This window comes from Dermacentor albipictus, chromosome 2 (assembly GCF_038994185.2).
Source record: "Dermacentor albipictus isolate Rhodes 1998 colony chromosome 2, USDA_Dalb.pri_finalv2, whole genome shotgun sequence".
NCBI classification, from domain to species: Eukaryota; Metazoa; Arthropoda; class Arachnida; order Ixodida; family Ixodidae; genus Dermacentor; species Dermacentor albipictus.
Window position 1 is genome coordinate 13241419 of NC_091822.1, and position 20204 is coordinate 13261622.

Sequence of the window (20204 nt, forward strand, 5' to 3'; positions counted from 1 at the left end):
TTCCGTGGGATCGGAGTCGTCAAAATGGGATACAGCTGACAGGGAAATCAGGAGGTTGATGAACGGCAAGAAGGCAGAAGCTTGCACAAGACCTTAGGGATATAAAATGACTTTTTGAGCAGGTTGGTCAGGGGGCCACGCAATGGTTTCCAAGTCTATTAAAAACCCTTCAAGATATGAACAGAGGCCGGCAAAAATGCGGGCATTTTGGGAAAGATGAAAGCGCTGGAAATTTCAGGACAGCATTAGCCTAAATATAGAAGATGACTTAAAAATAAGAAACCATAACCTTGACAGGGTGGCCAAATTTTGACACAGATAAATTGGCTGTTGAAGCAGTTCAGCTGAAACGCAATGGTGCGAAATAAGGCGAGAATGTCGGCAGGTGTTGAACAAAGGTAAAGTAGGTCCTGTGGCCGACGCCAGCGCTCGGCAGCTGTCAAGCGACTGCACGTATTAGCGAGATGCCTGTTCGTCCGTAGCTACAGTATGATTCGGGTCTGAAATGTTGGACGACGACTCCATCACATTGAATACAGTCCATTCTACGGTGTCATTCTGCGACAGATGGTACCGATTCTCGCGCACTGAGGATGGGAACAAATTGTCTCACGTGCCGGCTGTCACCTTCCTCCTACTGCCAGCATTCCTTCCCCTCCGTAGTTGCTTAGCTTTTAGTGGGTTCGGCTGCTAATCACGAGGTCTCGGGATCGAATCCCAACCACGGCAGCTGTATTTCAATGGGTGTGAAATGCGAAAACCCGCGTACTTAGGGTTGGGCGCATGTTAAAAAATCCCAAGTGGTCTAAATTATTCTCGAATCCTCCACTATGGCGTGCCTCATAATGAAATCATGGTTTTGGCAGGTAAAACCTCAAAATGTGTTATGTAACATTCGTTAAGGATGTCCTGGGCAGTTGCACAACTCTTCAATACAATTAAGTGTCAGAAGTTGTGCGCGACGTCTTTGAGTATGTGGATAGCCTTTATGGCTTTCGATAGCTGCTTGTATACATTGCGGTTATGTAATAAAGGTGGAACGGCAACATGGTACAGAATGTGGAGAACATACAAATCTCGCATATATAACTGCACAATAATTTTCAATAGTGTTCTTGCTTCACGCACGTGAATAACCGCCATAGGAGACTGGAAACTAACTGCAAGTATACTGTAAATATCGTACCCTAGGGTGTACCTGGCCTGGTGGCCAGTAAATGTGACGTAATATTGCGAGCAGCGTCGGCCATAGCATGCTAACGGACGACGACACAGACTGAAGTGACTAGCGCAAGAGTGGACAAGGACAAGCGCAATAAGGGCAAGCGCCCAGTTGCAAGTTTGCGCTTATCCTTGACGCCTCTTCAGTGTCCCATGTCCCTTCTTGCTCTAGTCACTTTAGCATGGAATACCAACTAGCCCAGTCTCACACGCTGCGACGATACAGGGACAGTTTGCTCAACTCGTGTCGTGACTTTAGTGTGAAGGTGAAAATCCAACATATCCATGTATGTGTCTTAATACTTCACCACATCTAGATTTGCAGCTGCAGCGGTAGCCCATGAATGCGCATTTCAAAGTCGCGAGTGAAATAATTGTGTGCACCTTAACGAATTCCATAGGGGAAAATCAAAATCCGTCCACGATGGCGTCTCTAGTAGATGCTGTGCGATGTTCGGACGTTAACGATGTGTGCCTACTGAAGAAAGGCTCCCCCAAGTGCTTCTGACGGTTAGGCTAGCTTCTTTACTCCGTAGAATGAAAAAAAAAGAAAAAGAAAAGGGAAAAAAACAGCATAAAAGGCCAAGAATCAACCATTGCTCATCGCGACTAAACGCTCTTAGGATGACGAGTAATTTCCAGGCGACGAGCGAATACGCTTTATCAAGAACAGTGATAACGCCGGCGGGACAGGCATTGTGGCGAAGTTTAATGTGCAGGGATTGCTTTTATTCTGTATTTTTTGTTTGGTTGACGTCATCACGCGTCACCGCGGGAAGTTTGAAAAGTTTAAGGTGAGTACGCCACGTAGTGGCACTCGCGCGAACTAACCCCTTGTGTCCAGGAAAGCTGGATACGAGATGCCAGCTTTTGCAAATCGCTTCGTAAGGCAACGTAGCCTCTTTTCGGATTGTCACTTCTGACTGCAATCGCTGAACCTGTCAAACCAATCGCAGCGTGCACAGCCCGTGTCCTGATTGAAGACGTCATATACACTATAGAAATTATGGGGCTTTCATCGCCCTCCTCCGCAAATATTCTAGGATGGAGTTTTCTCTCTTGCCACATCGCTGTAATCGGTTGCGCTCACGCTGTGGTAGGATTGACCCCGCTCAGTGACCTCGCCTTCGTTGACCTTCGTTCTTTTGCTAAACTTCAACGTCAAGGGAGACACCAATATACCGCCGGGCTCGTCATTTCTTGTACCAGCCTGAAATGGTGCTATCTACGATGGAACAGTCTTGTTCAGGCCATCCAACCTTTTCGTTGCTCGAAAAGCCCCTCCTCTGCCTTTTCCTATTCTAGACCTCACCGCCGGTTTCAGCACAATGCCCTTTTATAACACGCTTTCATCCCCGCTCACATTGCTTCGTCACTAATGCCTTGGCCACGTCGAGACCATCGATTCTATGCAGATCGCATCCGTCTCCGACGAGGCATCCTATACGACCGTCCATGACCTGAGCACCCTCTCTGCTCCTGATCCAGCATCTACGGTTGTCTTCTGCCCATTTATCGCCGAGCATCTGAGACCCTCGCAGCGATGCCAGCTTCTCACCATTCTGCAGCACTTCCGAACTTCTTTCGACGTCGCACACGCCTTCGTAGACAGCACATCAACCGTCGAGGACCACTTCGACACTGGCTCCCACCTACCGGTGCGCGAACTTATCGCGTATCCGCTGCGGAACGCCGCGTCATTTACCATCAGGTTGACGACATGCTCAGACGAGGTGCGGTTAAACATTTTCAGAGCCCATGGGCTCTTCCTGTGGCATTTCGGACAAAGAAATACGGTTCTATACGCTTCTGTGTAGATTTTTGGCTCGTAAACAAGATCACCCTTAAAGGTGTTTACCCATTGCCGCGCATTCATGAAGCTCTGGACTGCTTACAAGGTGCTGAGTTCTTCTCTTCATTGGTCTTGCGGTCAGGCTACTGGCAGGTCCCGATGGCGAAGGCCGATCACCCAAAAACTGCTTTTGTTACACCAGATGGCCTATATGAGTTCACCGTCATGCCTTTCCGACTTTGGAACGCGCTTGCTACGTTCGCAAGGATGGTGGATAGCGTTTTGCGCGGCCTTAAATGGAAGACATGTCTATACTACCTTGAAGACATCGCGGTGTTCGCCCCTGATTTTGCAACACACCTGCGCCGCTTTCCGCATGTGCTGAGTTCCTTGATAAACGCTGGTCTGTAGCTTAATCCCAAGAAATGTCAGTTTGCTGCACGCAAGTTCACAATTGTCGGTCATGTTGTGTCCAAGGATCGCATTCTTCCGAACCCTGAGAAATTTGGGGCCGTTTCTGCATTTTCTAAGCCCACTAAAATGGGAGAACTTCGCAGTATCATAGGCTTGCACTCTGAATTCCCGCGCATCGTTCAAAATTTCGCATTGGTATGCTATTACTCCTCAGGCATTTGCTTAGTGGCGCCAAAAACCTCTCATCGTGGTCCACTGCCTGCGACCATGCGTTCACCACCTTGCGGCGCCTTTTCAAGACGCCGCCTATTTTTCACCGTTTTGACCCTCAAGTTCCCACTGAAGCACACCGACGCAAGTGGTGCAGGCGTGGTTGCTGTTCTCGCACAGTGTCATCCTGGTGATAATACGTCGTGGCTTATGCGAGCCGCACGCGGACCAAGGCAGAGGGTAATTACAGCGTAACGGAAAAGGAATGCTTGATGATCGTCTGGGCACTGGGAATGTTTCGCCCTTATTTATATGGCCGCTCTTTTAACGTAGTGACCCACCACTATCCGCTGTGTTGGCTTTCGAATTAAAAAGGCCCATCTGGCAACCTTGCTCAATAGCCCCTGCAAATCCAGGAGTACGACATACGCGTGGTGTATCGTTCCGAGCGGAAGCATTCAGACGCTGACGCTCTTTCCCGCTCACCGCTCTCGCTAGAGACTACTTGTGAGTCCTGTGAGCGCACGTTGTCGTCTCTTGACTTTGACACAATTGCTGCCGAACAACACAATTACCCCTGGATTGTCCCATTTTCTACCTTATCTCAGATACCTCAATAGTTCCTGCCTCTCGAACACTTCGGCACCAAGTTTCTCATTTTCTGATCCATGATCAGCTCCTGTACCGACGCAACTATGCAATAGATGGACGTACGTGGTTTCTCGTCATCCAGAGAGCCTGGAGATCCTGATTCCACTCGGTCCTTCAGCGTGTCCACACCGGGATTTTTAAGACAAATTAGCGACTTCGGCACCGCTACTACTGGCGGGGGACGTGCACCTTCGTTCGGAACTTCGTCCGCTCTTGCCGTGAATGTCAGAAACGCAAATCTCTGCCGCACCTCCCAGCCGGTGAACTCCAACTCCTGCCATGCCCATAACAACCACTTGATTGCGTAGGTGTCGATCCATATGGTCCACTTACTTTGACTATGTCCGACAACCGGTGGATTACAGTAGCCGTAAACCACTTACCACACTATGTAGGGAACGCTGCCCTCCAATTTGCTACAGCGCCGGAAATAGCCACATTTATAATACGCTGTTTGTGCTTCGTCATGGAGGCTCTCGTGAACTCCTCAGCAATCGAGGCCGCGCCTTCCTGCCGAAACTCGTTGAAAAATTGCTTGATGAATGTGCTATTGGTCATCGCACATGTACCGTCTATCACCCGCACACCAATGGGGCCACGGAATCGCGTCTTTGGTGATATTCTCGCTATGTACAATGCTTCCAACTACTGCAATTGGGACCTAGTTCTTCCCATTCATCACCTACGCCTACGGTACTGCAACGCAAGCCAATGTCGGTTTCTACCCCTTCTCTCTTCGTTATGGCAATGATACTTCTCATACAATCGATTCAATTCTGCCCTACAACCTAGGCCTATCAGAATGCCTGCCAATCTTGGACGCCGCAAGACAAGATAAATATCGTCAGTTGGCCCATCGTTCCAATTCGGACGATCAGAAACACCAAAAATCAGAACACCAGTGCTCGCAACCCCACTCCAACTTTTCTACCGGGAACCCTCGTTTGGCTGTCAGTACCGACCGGCACACTAGGACTCGCTTAAAAATTTCTTCCTAAATACGATGGGCGATACCGTGTTCTGCAGCAAACTTCTCCCGTCAACTACCTCACAGAGCCACTCACAACGCCGTCTGACATGCGTCGTCATAACCGCGAAGTCATGTACGTGCAGCGGCTGCGGCCTGATCTTGAGACTAAGTCACAAGGATGGCTCCTTTCTTTCACCCGCCGTGGTTACTTAGTGGCCATCGTTTTGGGCTGCTAAGCACGAGGTCGCGGGATCGAATTCCGGTCACGGCGGCCGCATTTAGATGGGGGCGAAATGCGAAAATACCTGTGTACTTAGATTTAGGTGCACGTTAAAGAACCCTACGTGGTTCAAATTTCCGCAGTCCCCCACTACGGCGTGCCTCATAATCAGATCTTGGTTTTGGCAATAAAACCCTATAATTTAGTTTGGCTCCTTCTTGCAATGGGGACATTGTAACGAAGGCCGCTTGGACGTAGGCAGGATTGCCAAAAGCATCTCATCGTGCCGTAGATGTTCGAGCTCAGAGGCTGTGCTCGGTCGAGCGCTTTATCCGTCCTCAGCCCGTCATGTAATAAACCTCCTTTATAATTATTAGTTCGTATTGGTGAACAATTATGATAAAATAGTTGGAGTTTCGCCCAAGAGGCGAAGCATCTATTGCGATAGCAAATTAGCAGACAGTCATACAAGGTATGAAAAGTACTTTTATTGGTCATATGAGCTTGCAAACATTCGCTTGCTAACTAAATTAACAAGCATGGTGTTAGCGCACGCAGCAAACATGAACACATCACACAAGATCACCGCGGACACTCGCTGTCATAACGCTGGCGTTAGGAAGCGCCACAGCAGCAGCGAGTGAAGTGACCTTCGTGCTGTCTATTGCTTCAACGCAAACTGAGCGACGAATACATACAGCACGCACGAAGCTGCCAGCCGTCGAAGCACCTAGACTGCCCCCATCGCAGATCGCTCTCAATATACAGCCATCACATACACAGCCGCAGCCGGCAGGGAAGCGCGCGCCACTGCCCTCCATGCGCGCCACTCCGAACGCCCCGGCGTATTCTACGTAGACGTCTCGGGCCCTTCCCCATCAGGTCACTTCACGGCCGCTGTGATCACCGAGGGTCACCACGTCAGTGGCATCTCGTTCAGAGCCGACACTGCAACTCATGCAGAGGAGGTTGCCATTGCTTTGGCCGCCTCGCACCCCACCACTCGCACTATCTTGACAGATTCGCGCTCAGCCTGTTCTCGATACATCCAGGGTTCCATCGCTCCACCATGGCAGCTAGTCTCCTTCGCGCCGCCTCCTGGCGCTTCAACCCTCACTCCATCAGAATAGTGTGGACCCCAGGCCACACAGGTCTTCCCGGCAACGAGGCGGCGAATGCCGCTGCCCGCGCTTCTTTCCTCCGGGCCGCTGCCCCTTCATGTCCTGTGTCGGATCCTGACAACTCGAGCCTCACACGGTACAGTGATATTCTGGATTATTATCGCACTTCGCGCCGACTCTACCCTAACCCTGCACGCGGTTTGGCGAAAGCGGACGAACGACTACTACGCCGCCTTCAGACCAATACTTTCCTTAGTCCGGCGGTCGCCCGGCACTTCATGCCGGAAATCTCAGGCACGTGCCCGACTTGTCAGGTCCTCGCCGATACCTTTCACGTTGTGGCCTCGTGCCCCGCCACTCCACTTTCTTTTTCATCCCCTTTCCCCATCCCTACCAGAGAGGCTTGGGAGGAGTACCTGCTCGGCTGCTCTACCTTGGAAGCTCAACGTTCCTTGGTGGCGCGCGCCCGGGCAGCGGCCATCTCCAATGGCGTCCCGGAATAGGGGCTGCCACTCAGGCGCACAGCAAGCAACTCTCTCATTAACTTCTTGAATAATATGTTTCTACCACCACCACCGGTGTTCACAACAGTGGGTGCTTCGCGAGCGACAAAAGAAGGCGCACTTCCTTTTCGCTCTCCTCCTTTTCGCGCGGGCGTGATTGAGCCACAATCGTCGGCTCCGCTCGCACGCTTTCAAACACACATACAGCGAGGGCGCGCGGGGATTGCGTTTTCGCCCTTTATACGAAACATTACGCTGACGCCGACGCGAGAAATGCATCTGGAGTGTCCATATAATTCCATCACAATAAAAATCCTCCCAACTGAAGAACAGATACCGAAATTACGCACGCTCAGTTACATTCTTCGGGAAAGGGAACCACCGCTTTTGTACAACTGCATCAATGAAATCGGAGACTTACCTTATGGAGCGGCTTACAGTCGTTTAGTGGCGACCAATGTACCAGTCTGAACCGACGCTTCTCTGGCAACTCCCGGTCCCGTAGGATCGGAGGGCGCAGATGATTTGCTGTTTGACTGTGAGCGAATGAGGCTCGCCAAGCAGTCCCCGCAGACGTGGCTCGCCCCCTGTAGATCATCGGACAGCCCGTGGCCCGACATTTTATACAGGCAGAAGTGACACAGGAGCTCTTCGTCGGGCATATTGAGGTTGTGCCGCCTCTGGAAGCGATTGCCCAAGCTGCTGATGCCGTCACCAGGACAATTGCGAATTCGGGAGGCTTTCACTATTCACAAGTTTTGCCCAAGTTCCGCTGCCAATCAAAATCATAGTCCACGCGCCGGATGTGGCGTGGAACGCTTTGCGCGTACACGCTACGTACGATTTCAGCTCGTACAAAATCCTTACAGGCTATAACGGTGCTGAAGGACGGCTAGCAGTCTTGACCATTAACTTCAACAGGTACAACGCATACATTTTATCGCTGATCGATTCGAGCACCACTGTTTAATACAAATATGCAGACACTCGCTATCAAAACGCTTGCGTGAGAAGCACGGCAGCAGCAGCGAGCGAAGTGACATTAGGCCTGCGTATCGATTCAATGCAAACTGAGTGGCGAGAGCACAGCACAGCTTTCAAGATGCGGTGCGTGCGTCCGCACGCCTCTGCGCAAAGTACGCAGCTGCTGGTGGAGTATAAACCACTCTCACCTCACTCCCGCGCTGCCTCGCCACATTTCTCCCTCTCGTGCGTGAGCTGGAGCCGAGATCATCAGTTCCTCCCGCCCGGTCGCCAAATACGCAGTTGTTGCCGAAGCCCCACGCCGCGGCCCCCCTCCCGCCCATCCATTCCCACACGGCCTTTCGCGCGAGGGAAGATGGCACGTTTGCTCACCGTTTTCCTCCTTCGCGTGCACCAGCCGCGACCGTCAGCTCCCCTTACGTACTTTCAGTGGTACACAGAGCATACGGAGTGCGGCGACGGTGTTGTTCTGTTATCGCAATATAACAAAGCAGCAAGCTCAAAACGTAAAATTCTTCATTGGAAAACGATTCGCACTTCCGCCGTCTGCCTTGTGCAAGCCGTCATCTGCTACATTAGCCAAGATTGCTGTTTCCGAGAAGCGAACTGTGTATTTGTATAAAGGCGCCAATGCACTTGCTTTGCTTGTTTTCTACCTTGAGACAGCACAGCGACTGACATATGGTGAAGAGTGCACATTTCAGGCCGCGTTATCACTGTATGGTGAACCGCAAGCTACTTAGCCCGACTCGGCTGCATGAGAAGCGGTCAAATATTCCGATCATAATGACTTATTGGAATCCTCTTTGAAATGGGGCAGGGACAAATCGTCTAGCCAGCTTCAATTACTCAGGTATGCTATGAATGCTCTTCCTTCTAGCATCCTTGTATACATCTCTTTGGTCTTCCCTATCCACCTTGTACTGCTGTCTGTACCTGCATTGGGTCAAGTCAGTCTACTCCCAGCTTTTCTTCCACCAGTACTCTAACCGTCTCTTGCTTATATGGACTGCAGACCGGTTGATACTTCCGTCTGCTTGAAATCCAAGCGCTTCTCCTTTGGCATTCCATTAAGATGTACTCAGTGGTCTCCGGATTTTCGATGCAGCGTACACATGCCTCATCTAATTGCGAACATTTGCTCCGGTATGTTTTCGTCCTTAGGCAACCAACTCGATCCTCAAATAGCAATGGCCCTTCCCTTCGTGCTATCGTACAGATTCTCCCTTCTAATTTGTTTTTTTCTTATTCTTCTTAATTTTCATGGTCTTTTTCGTGTCAATTCTGTGAATCCAATTCGCTGTTTCTGTTTTTATCACTTTCTTCCTGATTACACCTGGTTGTCTATTTACGCTTTCAATTGCCCTGTACTAGGTTGCCAAGAGCGATGCGCTGGCCAAAGGTGGCCGCTTGCACGACGCAAGCGTCTGTACTCCCATCGATCGTTCACTCCGTTGCTTAGTCACACCACGTGACGGTATGTAATAAAAGTTTGAGGCGCCGCGTTGCTTGCGTTTCTTTTTTCATAATCGAAAAAAAAACAACGCTGTTGTCATAGCTTCTGATAAGGTGAAAAGTATTTAATGTCATTTGCAATACGGATGCAGCAATAAAAAGTACGAAAATTCGGTGAGTGCTTGTAACGTTAAACCAAGGTTACTTAAACGATTGTTTTATGGAAATCAATTCCTGAAACTCAAATGCGAACACCACCCTAAAGCGATGGAAACGCTCTGAACCGAAATGTGAAAAAGATAATCATAGGCCCAAGCGATAGCGGGGGGGGGGGGGGAATGAGGCAATAAGAAACTTCGTAAGAAACACGAAATTTGTAAGATGCGCCTTCATTGTAATACCAAGCCTCGGATTCAAAAATTCTTCCGCAACCACGGTGAACAAGTCCGGATTTGGGCGCACATATGCAGCTACACTGCCGTAATATTGGGCCTTCCACGTACAGGGGTCAGTATTAGGGTCGCTCCTCTTCACAACTTGCACTGACGACATAGCCAGTAACATTACTTCTAATATACGACATTTCGCCAATGGCTGTGTGATATACAGACAAATAACTAAGTCACTTGACGTACTGCTCCTATACGGCCATATAATATGTTCACATTAGTGGGGCATATGGTGTAAAATGGAGATCAACATTGACAAAACGAAGCTGCTTATGTTTTCTATGCTCGCTGATACTGCTGGGAACCTCCATTTAATAAATGACACCGCAATCGCAACAATACAATCATTTAAGTATCTGAGTGTGCACTTCATATAACGTGGAATATTCATATTTAGTATAATGGAAATAAGGCTTATAAAAATTAGGTCTTGACACGCAATTTGTTAGCTGCGAATTCGGAAAGGACGTTACATGCTTACACAACAATAATTATGTCAGCATTAGAATACGATTCATTAATATGACATTGAAATAGCGTGCACACTTCAAGGCGGTCTATGAACACATCCATTTTACTATGAAAGCGTATCGGTGTTGAAGCGAATTTTTAATCTCTAGAACCTTGACACATGACATTCCTTCATTCGATGCATTACAGCCATACAGTTTTTGCCCCTAGCAATATCCTCAGGCACCTCTCTTGGGGCAAAGGTCAATGTCTGAAAGTATAACTAATTTTTGCAAGAACATTGAAATGTGAGAACTCACCAATGGTGTTGTCATTAAAACAGTATAATGATTTACAAAAATAAATGAATACCCTTACTGCTGTATCGTCTTTTAATGCATAATTACTGGTGCATCTGGCTAGAGCCGACATTCACCAACCTTACTCTCGTCTTTCTGTAGAAAATTGATAATTCATATCATATACCTCTCTTTTACAATAGAGCTGTTAGAACCTCGCTGGGTTTCTCTTGACGTGCGCAGCTCCGCCGAGCTGGTGGAGGGAAAGCTGAGCGAAAATGAAAGCAGAGTATAAACATAGCCTTGCGGAGCATAGCTACGGGGCGAGGGTGGGTGGAGCCTAGCGGGGGAGAAGAAGTGGCTCCCACGCGAACGAAGAACACGGCCCGGATCAACACCCTCTAGAGAACTTCAGGACTTCTGGCTGTACCCTTTCCCCTTGAGCTATGTCACGCAAAAGAGGCCCACATGGAAGTTCCGTGCAGCGTGCTACGATGCTACGAGCGGCGCACCTGTGCTCAAAATGACACGCGGGAGATCGAGTGGGCGACGACCGCGATAACTATTCGATTAGTTCCGGGAAGCCTGCCGCTGCTTGGATAGCTTCGGGATTAGAAAACTCTTGGCATCTACGACGTGCTACCGAGCGCACTTTATTTTTCTGGACGTGAGCCGTGCATGTAGTCTCTACGCTTGTGCTGTGATTGTGGTTGCGTGTCCGGCAAGCCTTCATTGCCGCGGAATGTGGATTACGTTCATGCCAAGATATGCCTAATAAGTGCTGCGTGCCCAGTTGCTGGAGCAATTCCAAATCGGGGCCAAAAAATCGTGCGTTCATGTTTCCGCATGATCAATGACAGGATATTGGGTGCCGATGATCAGGCAAAGAAGAGAAGAGCTGGAATTCTGCGGAATAAGGCAGCTGTTTCTTTTTAAATAGTTGCATGAATGTTTTGTACCTTTATTGATAAACTGATTTGAGTTGTTGTAAATATGTGGACTGCGGTACTGTATGTAATAATGCCTCGAAACCGAAATTATTTGTTGAGAGCCTCATCTAGACGGGTATAAATACATGTGTCCCGAATGTGAAGAAGGGCACACCAGTGAAGTTGTCATGTGATATATGTTGTGGTGCAGTGCTAAGATTTTGTTGAAGAACTTTTGTGGTCACATGAACGGCAAACTCTTTCCCGCCGACGATAAATCAAGAGAATAAAGCTAGTCTGAAGAATAGGGCAGCAGTGTGACTTTTCAATATAAGCGATGCTCCCTCTCATCCTTTACCCGAAATTCTTTCTCATTCCTAAGGTGGAACTATTTCATTCTTTATGGACGGCCTTTTTAATAACGCAGCACGTTAATAGTTATGCATAACTAAAATAAACTTGGAACACCCTCTCTTCTCTGCGGACCATCTGCTCAACTATGCCTAAAGAAACAATAACTGAGCTCTGGTTAACGTTGGATATAAGGGCGCGATACTTCATTCGATCCGTCTCCCCGAGCACGCCACCGGCCTCTTCTCCGTGACGTCACTCGCCGAGCGCTCAGGCCTTCTCTTGTCTAGCTGGTGTGGCCCGTATGCGTGCCCTCTCCTGCGGCGCGCGAGGCGAGGGGGGGGGAGGGCTCAGGCGACGGAAGAGGGGTGTTCTTCTCCGACACCTGCTAGGGGGCCTCGATGTCTCGCCTCGCCCGCCGCTCCGTACAGAGTGGAGACAATGGCGGCGTGTACTACGGCGTTGGCCACGCCAATCGCGGACGTCGTAGTAGATGCCTTTGGCGGACGCTGTAGGGACTTTTTGCCGGCGCTCGTGTGTCTTGGGTGTGGTTTGTCACTACTTTAGTGGCCTTCCCCTAGCTTTACTGGTCTCTAGTGTTTACGATAGCACATCCACGCATAATGTTTTGGTTGTGAGCCATCATTTGTCAAGCACTTTCCTGATTTCATTTCTAAACGCCCCATTTTTATTGTAACTATGTTGTTCTATTCCTTAGTATTTGTATCCTTGCACCTAACGATTGTATAATACTGTCCCCCTATATATAGCGCTAAGACGCTTGAGGGCATTGAAATAAATAAATAAAAACCCATCCGTTAACACATTATATGTAGGCTCATCAGCTTATTATGCACGCCTCGTCGCATCAGACATTCAGGCCTTGGAAGAACTCTGCAACAGAGGCCTAGAAAAACGTTACGCAACGTTGAATTGACGTTTTCAAAATGGCCATTTCTTCGACGATTCTTCACGTGATATTTATTCTGCCAGTCAACAATCTGTCATGATTGCTATCTCAGACCACAGCCACATATTTGCAAAACTGCACATGCAATGCACGGGGTCTTCTCAGCACTACTACTCAGTTTTTTCCAACTGCTAACATTATTGCGGCCTCATACCAGAAAAAAAGGCATTAAGGAGTGCGACGTAACGTTCAGTCATCTTGATAAAAAAAAAAGAATGTTTTTTTGCGAAACTTACACTTTGCGACAAAAATGTTAGAAGATGCGATATCTCGACAGCCAATTAGGCAACATGGCGGATAATGGCGACTGTGAAACTACCAGGTGTGTCATGAACAGAGAGCTCATCTAGACGGCACTTTCTCGGCACTTTTTTGGGCTCAATGAATGTTTTTTTTACAAGAAAATACAAGTATCTGCACTTGGCTGCGCCAGCAGTTAGTAACGATCTACATGTGTTTAATGATTATAGCTGTTAGTGTGTGGGTAATTTCCGAACGCTCGCCAGAGGTGACAAGACCTACTCAGTTGTGCTTTCACAGAAGCGCTGGACACCTTGTGCACGTGCCGGTGGAAGCTTTAAAGTGTGTGGTACGATGGTACATGTGACAAATATAATTTTTTAATGAACATGCATGCAGTTAAGCAGTACAGGTACTATGAAATAGAGGAACTGTGATGATTGCCTGTAGATGATGGGAAGGTCTTTGTATCCATCAACCGCTTAACGTTCTAGCACTGTCGTGATTCATTTTGTATTAGCCAATTAAGGGAACTCGTCTTTCGAGTTTATTTATTTATTTATTTATTTATTTATTCAAAAGAACCTTACAGGCCCTATGGAAGGGCATAAAGTAAGGGGGGCACATTAAACAGTAAAAGGTATAAAAAGTACAAATTTCTAATAGGAACAAAGCTATAAAAAGATTACCATGTTACACAATATTGAAGGCACTAGGAATACAAAGCAATATCTGAAGGCACACGAACACTTGTTACTGTTAACAGAGCAAAGGAATACCGTTTATGAAAATGATATACAACATGGAAAAAAATGCACGATAACATACACTAGATTGGTCACTCGTGAACGGTATTAAATGGGAAAAGCATGAGTAACTGAGAGCGGAACGTGTCGGGATTAGATATGGAGGCTATGGTATCAGGGAGGTCATTCCAGAGACGGATGGCACGTGGTAGTGCCGATGAATTAAATGCATTTGTTTTACCGTATATGCGCATGAAACTGAACTGATTATGTAATCTGCGTGAAAAAGAGTGCGGTATTTGTAGTTGCAACCGGGTTCGTTTATTAGTGTAAATATATTTGTGAAATAAGCACAGAAGAGCGATGTTACGGCGGATATCTAATGGCTGCAAAAGTAAGTCTAGTTTAATTTGTGTAATGCTCGAGTTTATGCTGTAGTTACGCGATATGAACCGGGCTGCTCTGTTTTGTATGCTTTCCGTCATATTTATTAGGTAATTTTGATGAGGGGACCAAATTGGGGAGGCGAATTCTAACTGTGGCAAAATGAATGTATGGAAAGCGAGTTTTCGAATGTTTGGCGGGGCATTTCGCAGATTGCGTCGTATATAGCCCAGAGAACGTGATGCTTTGGCGCATGTTGAAGTGATGTGTGGGGCCCATGAAAGATTCTCTGTAAGAACAACACCAAGGTACTTATATGATGAAGTGTGAGAAAGCATAGTGTTATTAAGATGATACGAATATTTAGAATTTACACATTTTCGGCTGAAGCACACCACCTCGCACTTTGTAAAGTTTAGTGTCATGAGCCATTTGTTACACCAGTTAGCGATAAGGTTAAGATCTGCTTGAAGATTTAAGTGATCGTCAGTCGTGTGAATAGGACGGTAAATTATACAGTCATCGGCAAAAAGGCGCATGCAGGAAGTAATCTGGGTGGGTAAGTCGTTAATGTAGATTAAGAAGAGTAAGGGGCCGAGGACGCTGCCTTGTGGCACACCAGAGCTAACAAAAGAAGGCGGGGAAGAGAAATTGTTAACAACAGTAAACTGTTCTCGAAAAGAAAGAAAATTACGAATCCAGGATAATGTTAAAGAGTCAAGTCGTACACACGGATTATTGACTGATTTTATTTGTTACACTCATGTGACTAAATTTGACTGTGTGTTTATGTTTACTTTCAGGAAAACACCATATTCAACCACCAAATTCGGTCGAAAGGCAGGGAAATACTGGTAAGAGGCTAACAATCAATATGGCGTGTAAAACGCTACCGCAAGCCAAACAGCGCTAGGTATCTGCATATGCAGCGTGTAAAGAAGTAATGGCAGGAACACTAAGTGTAAGGCCCGGTGGTGAAGCATGCGAAAGAAGAGCACGTACTGCAGAAGGGGGAGAAGGATATAAATAACCAGCAATATTTCACAGAAAAAGTTTCAGAAGAAACCATCCTGGATGATTATCTAAGGGACGAAACATGGTCAATCCGCCCGTGCGTTCCGCCCTCGTCCGCCCGCGTGCGGACCGGGTTCTGCCGCCCAAAAGGCGTATCCTGTCGCAAGATTCGGCCCACGGTCAAACCGTATGAGCGGATCGCACGCGCACTGGAACACGCGGTCTGTTGACAATTGGAAACCATTCGGCCGAGCAAAGGTGTTCGAGGTTGGCAACTATCTTAGGTCGCAGACATCACTTCCTTTACATTAGTCAATATAATTGCAAGAGCTTGGTGGCGCATTCCACGTCCCCGTCCAAAGGGATCGCTCATAACCTCCAGCCGTTCTGGCATACTTTTGCAGATGTGATTTTAATTTTCCGCATCATGGTAAAAATGCGACTCTAGGCTGTCACAATGGGCGCGTTAAGTTAGCGCGCTCCGAACTCCAAAGTAGCACGCTCGAGTGGGCTCGAGTGCGACGCCTTCGGAGCTTAACTGAACGGCTATTTTCGCCGACTCTTTTCGGGTGCACGAACGCGCCGTCTGGCGAATGTTAGGTTGCTTCCGCATCTGCTATCGCACTTCGCGCGCTTTCCGAAAATGGCCCCGCCGACCGTACTCCTGCTGTTCTTGTTAGACGATGAACAGGTAGAAGAACTTGACGCGCGGCGACGGAGGCAGCAGCAGCGGCTTACGTATGCGATGCAAGCTCAACGTTCGCGCCAAGCTCAAAGCGCGCCAACAAGTTCATCATCATCATCATAAAAACTTTATTGTAAGATTGAGGAGTTTGGAGCACGCAGGCTCCTGGGCCCCCGCACGACCCCACTGCACTCAAGCGTTTATGTTGCTTCGCTCCATAACGCTGGCAGCCCTATCAGTAGCCATGGTCTGCACGACCGGGTCTCCAGAACGCAGCAGGGTCTCCCAGTCCTCCCAGGTCTTCAGGTGCTCAAGGCCCCGCGGGGGAGGATCCGCCGGGCAATGAGAAAGGAGGTGGAGAGCAGAAGCGCGAGGTTCGGGACAGAGATTACAGACTGATGTGAGGAAAAGTGGGTGATTATGAGTAAGAGTCAGAGGAGATGGGAGAGTGTGAGTTTGTAATCGGCGCCAAAGGGTTGCTTGTCGATTGCTAAGGGATTTGTGCGGTGCGGGGTGCCTGACGCGCCGCCTTGAAGGCATTCGTCAGCTCGTTGAAAGTGTGCGCGCGCTCCTTCGTGAATCCAGGATCGGAGGCCGCAAGAGCCCGGTTTAAATAACCTCGGGCTAAGAGGTTGGCGGCCCCGTTTCCAGGATTCCCGCAGTGCGCGGGCACCCAAATCAGCTCCACATGACGGGGCGGGGGTGCAACGGGCGAGTCCAGTATGCAAAAAGCAGGGACGTGGACTCGGCCTCGTGCGAAATTTAGGATTGCAGTTTTGGAGTCTGATAAAACATACCGTGCTTCTGTGTTGATGATAGCTAGGGCAATGGCGGCTTCCTCTGCAGCTTCGGGAGAGCTGTCTGGGGGGAGTGTGTGCGTTCCAATCGCAGAGAGAGTGTGATCCACCACGACAGCGACCGCTTCATCACACTTGCAGGCTGCGTCTACCCATACGGCGTCCGGTTCTGAGCCGTAGTAACGGTGCAGCGCTGTAGCTCGAGCTCTGCGGCGCTTATCGTGGTGGTCGGGGTGCATGTTACGGGGGAGTGGCTTAATGAGCAGTTCGTGGTGTAAGGGTTTTGGTATGGGGCGTAATGTCGGATCGTTGGCTGGTATCCGGATTCCAAGGGAGTGCAGTATGTACCGGCCAGTGTTGGTTTGTGTGAGACGAAGGTATTGTGCTTGGCGGTGTGCGTCTACAAGTTCCCCGATTGAGTTGTGGAGGCCCAAGTGAAAGAGTCGGTCGGCAGGTGTATTTATGGGAAGGTGGAGGGCGACTTTGTATGCCCGGCGAATAAGAGCGTCCATGGCGTCAGTTTCACGGCGAGAGAGCTTGAGATAGGGGGTGGAGTAGAGTACAAAACTGAGTACAAAGGCGTGAACAAGTCGGCATAGATCACGCTCCCTCATGCCTCTGTGGTGGCCCGAGACCCGGCGGATAAGGTGCGAGATCGCCCCTACTACCTGCCTGAGTCTCCGGAGTGTAATCGTGTGCTTCCCATCACTTTGGATATGCATACCAAGTATCCTGAGGGTTTCGACCTCTGGTATCGGTCTACCGTCCAGCTCGATGACGATGGGGGAGCAGGGCAAGTTGCGGTTCTTGGGACGAATGCACAGCAGCTCGAACTTCTCTGGGGAGCAAGAAAGTCCTACGCTAACTGCATAGTTTTGGGTCAGATTGGTGGCTGCTTGGATGGTGTCCTGTATGGCGCCATCACTGCCCTGGGTAGTTCATAGCGTAATGTCATCTGCGTAGAGAGTATGTTTCAGGTGAGGAACGGTTGCCAATTGTCGTGCTAGGGGGATGAGTGTGATATTAAATAAAAAAGGTGAGAGGACGGAGCTTTGCGGGGTGCCTACACTTTTTAGTGAGTATGTGGTGTAGGTGAGCGGGCCGAAGTGAAGCTCGGCCGTGCGTGCTGTGAGGAATGCCTGAATGTAGGTGTACGTACGTGCGCCCACATTCAGTGGGGAGAGTGCAGTCATGATCGCGTGATGTTCGACGCGATCAAAGGCTTTGGATAAATCCAAAGCCAGGACTGCCTTGGTGTGGCTTGGAATGAGCGGATCGAAGAGGTCATGGGTGATTTGCAACATGGTGTCTTGTGTGGACAAATGGGGGTGGAATCCCACCATACTGTGAGGGTATAAGTCATGGTCTGTCATGTGCTGTGCGAGCCTCGCTGATACCATATGCTCGAAAAGCTTTCCGAGACACGAGGTTAGCGAGATTGGGCGAAGGTTTTGGAGTGTAAGTGGTTTGTTGGGCTTCGGAATGAAGATTACCTTTGAGTGTCGCCAGGACTGGGGGAGGCTGCCCTCTTTCCAGCACTGGTTGAAGTACTCCGTGATGCGAGTAATCGATTGATTGTCCAGATAACGAAGCGTTGTGTTGGTGACCTGGTCGGGGTCGGGCGCGGAATTTGTGCGGAGAGTCATAAGGGCTGCTCTGACCTCCGCCTCTGTTATGTCGGTGTGGAGTTCGTGGTTCGGCTGTCCTGTGTATGAAGGGAGAGGAGATGGTATGCCAGGCGAAGTGTATGTGTCACGGAGTGTACCCAAGAGAGCATCGGGGTTGTCCATGTGTGTGTGTATGAGCCGGGTGACGTGGTGTTGGGTGGTGTTTTTTTGTTTTCGATGGATCGATGAGGTGTCGAAGGAGGTGCCACGCTCTTTGGGTTGTCAGTTTGTCGGCGATGCCGTCGCATACTTGCCCCCAATTTGAGCGGCAGAGCTCCTCCGAATGTAGTTGAATTTGGGATTGTAAAGCGGCTAAGCGTTTCTTTAGTGATCTGTTATGTTTACCCCGTTTCCACCTTTCTAGGAGGCTGTGGTAGGCCTCCCAGAGGTGGGCGAGTCGGGTGTCTAGTGTCGGGGTGTCTGTGGTGGTTTCAATCAGCTGCGTATGGTGTTGGATGTCAGTCTGAAGTGAGTATACCCAGTCGGTGATGTCGGTGATGGGGTTGTCAGGGAGGGCAGTCCGCGCGGTGCGGAGAGCGTCCCAGTTAATGAGTTTGTGTGTCATGTAGGCGTGGCGGGGTGGTTTGAATGGGACGTGACTTGTATAATGTAATGATCACTGCCCAGTGTGTGTTGTGTTCTCGTCCAGGTCACATCACGGAGGGAGCGGCTGATCACCAGATCCGGACTAGTGTCCATGCTGACACTGTTGCCGATTCGCGTAGGCATCTGAAAGTTGTTGTGGACGGAAAGTTGGAGGTTCTGCATGAGCAGCCAGAGCCGGCGACCTCTGTGTGTGGTTGTTTTATATCCCCAGTCAGTGTGCTGGCTGTTGAAATCCCCACCGATAAGTACGGGGTGCTTCCCTGCTAGGCGGTACAACTCTCGGAGGAGGGAGTCCAACGAGGCCATCGTTTGGGATGGGGGGTGGTAGATATCGGCAATAAAGATGAATGTGAGTGTATGTGTATGATGGATAATTTCGGTGATCACGCAGGGCGTCTCTGACGTGATGTAATGTGTCTTGTGTGTTAAATTGCGGTGCACAAGTGTGGACGCCCTGGGTCTGTTTGTGGTGTCAGAGTGTGTGGAGTTGTAACTGGGGAGTGTGGCCTGATTGGCAGTATCTTGGAGAAGAAGGACTTGGGGTGTTGGGGAAAGTGTAGGAAGTAGAAGCTGCAGGGGCGCGCGCTTGCCCCGTAAGCCGCGGCAGTTCCAGGTTATGATGTGAAGGGAGTTATTGTTGCCCCGTCCCGCCATATTGGAGCTTGGAGCGATGGATAAGAGGGGTTAGTCTCGCGTCTATTGGGATGTGGGGTTCCATGGCAGTTAGTTGTGCTGTGGGGAGAAGGGGGTAGAGAGCGGGGGGAGCTGCGTGAGGCGTGCTTCGAGGAGGTTGACCATTTTCTGAAGCATAGATTGCATGCAGCTTTCCAAGTGCGTCTCCACTTTCGTAGTTAGGTCAGTGATGAGAGCATTGAATTTGCTTTCGAGGCGAACCTCAATCTCTGAGTTTTTTGTCAAATTGGTCGGAGAGGTCTTTCAATTTGGAGTCGACATCGATCGGCTCGGAGGTGAGGGGTGGGGGAGTGATACGTTGTTTTTTTGAGCGGGGTGATTGAGAGGGAGCGGTGTTGGTTTGTGATAGAGTAGGAGGTGAAGTTGGGGGGGGGGGAGTGAGA

General features: G+C 49.3%; 1 protein-coding gene across 1 annotated transcript in view; it reads left to right on the top strand.

Annotated features, from left to right (window-relative positions):
- The window catches only part of LOC135910892 (uncharacterized), a 257520-nt gene that overhangs the window by 207200 nt on the left and 30116 nt on the right, over nt 1-20204 (top strand). Inside the window, exon 5 of the mRNA XM_070532769.1 lies at nt 15163-15213. Coding sequence (XP_070388870.1) covers nt 15163-15213 — 51 coding nt within the window. The remainder of the gene's footprint in view (nt 1-15162; nt 15214-20204) is intronic.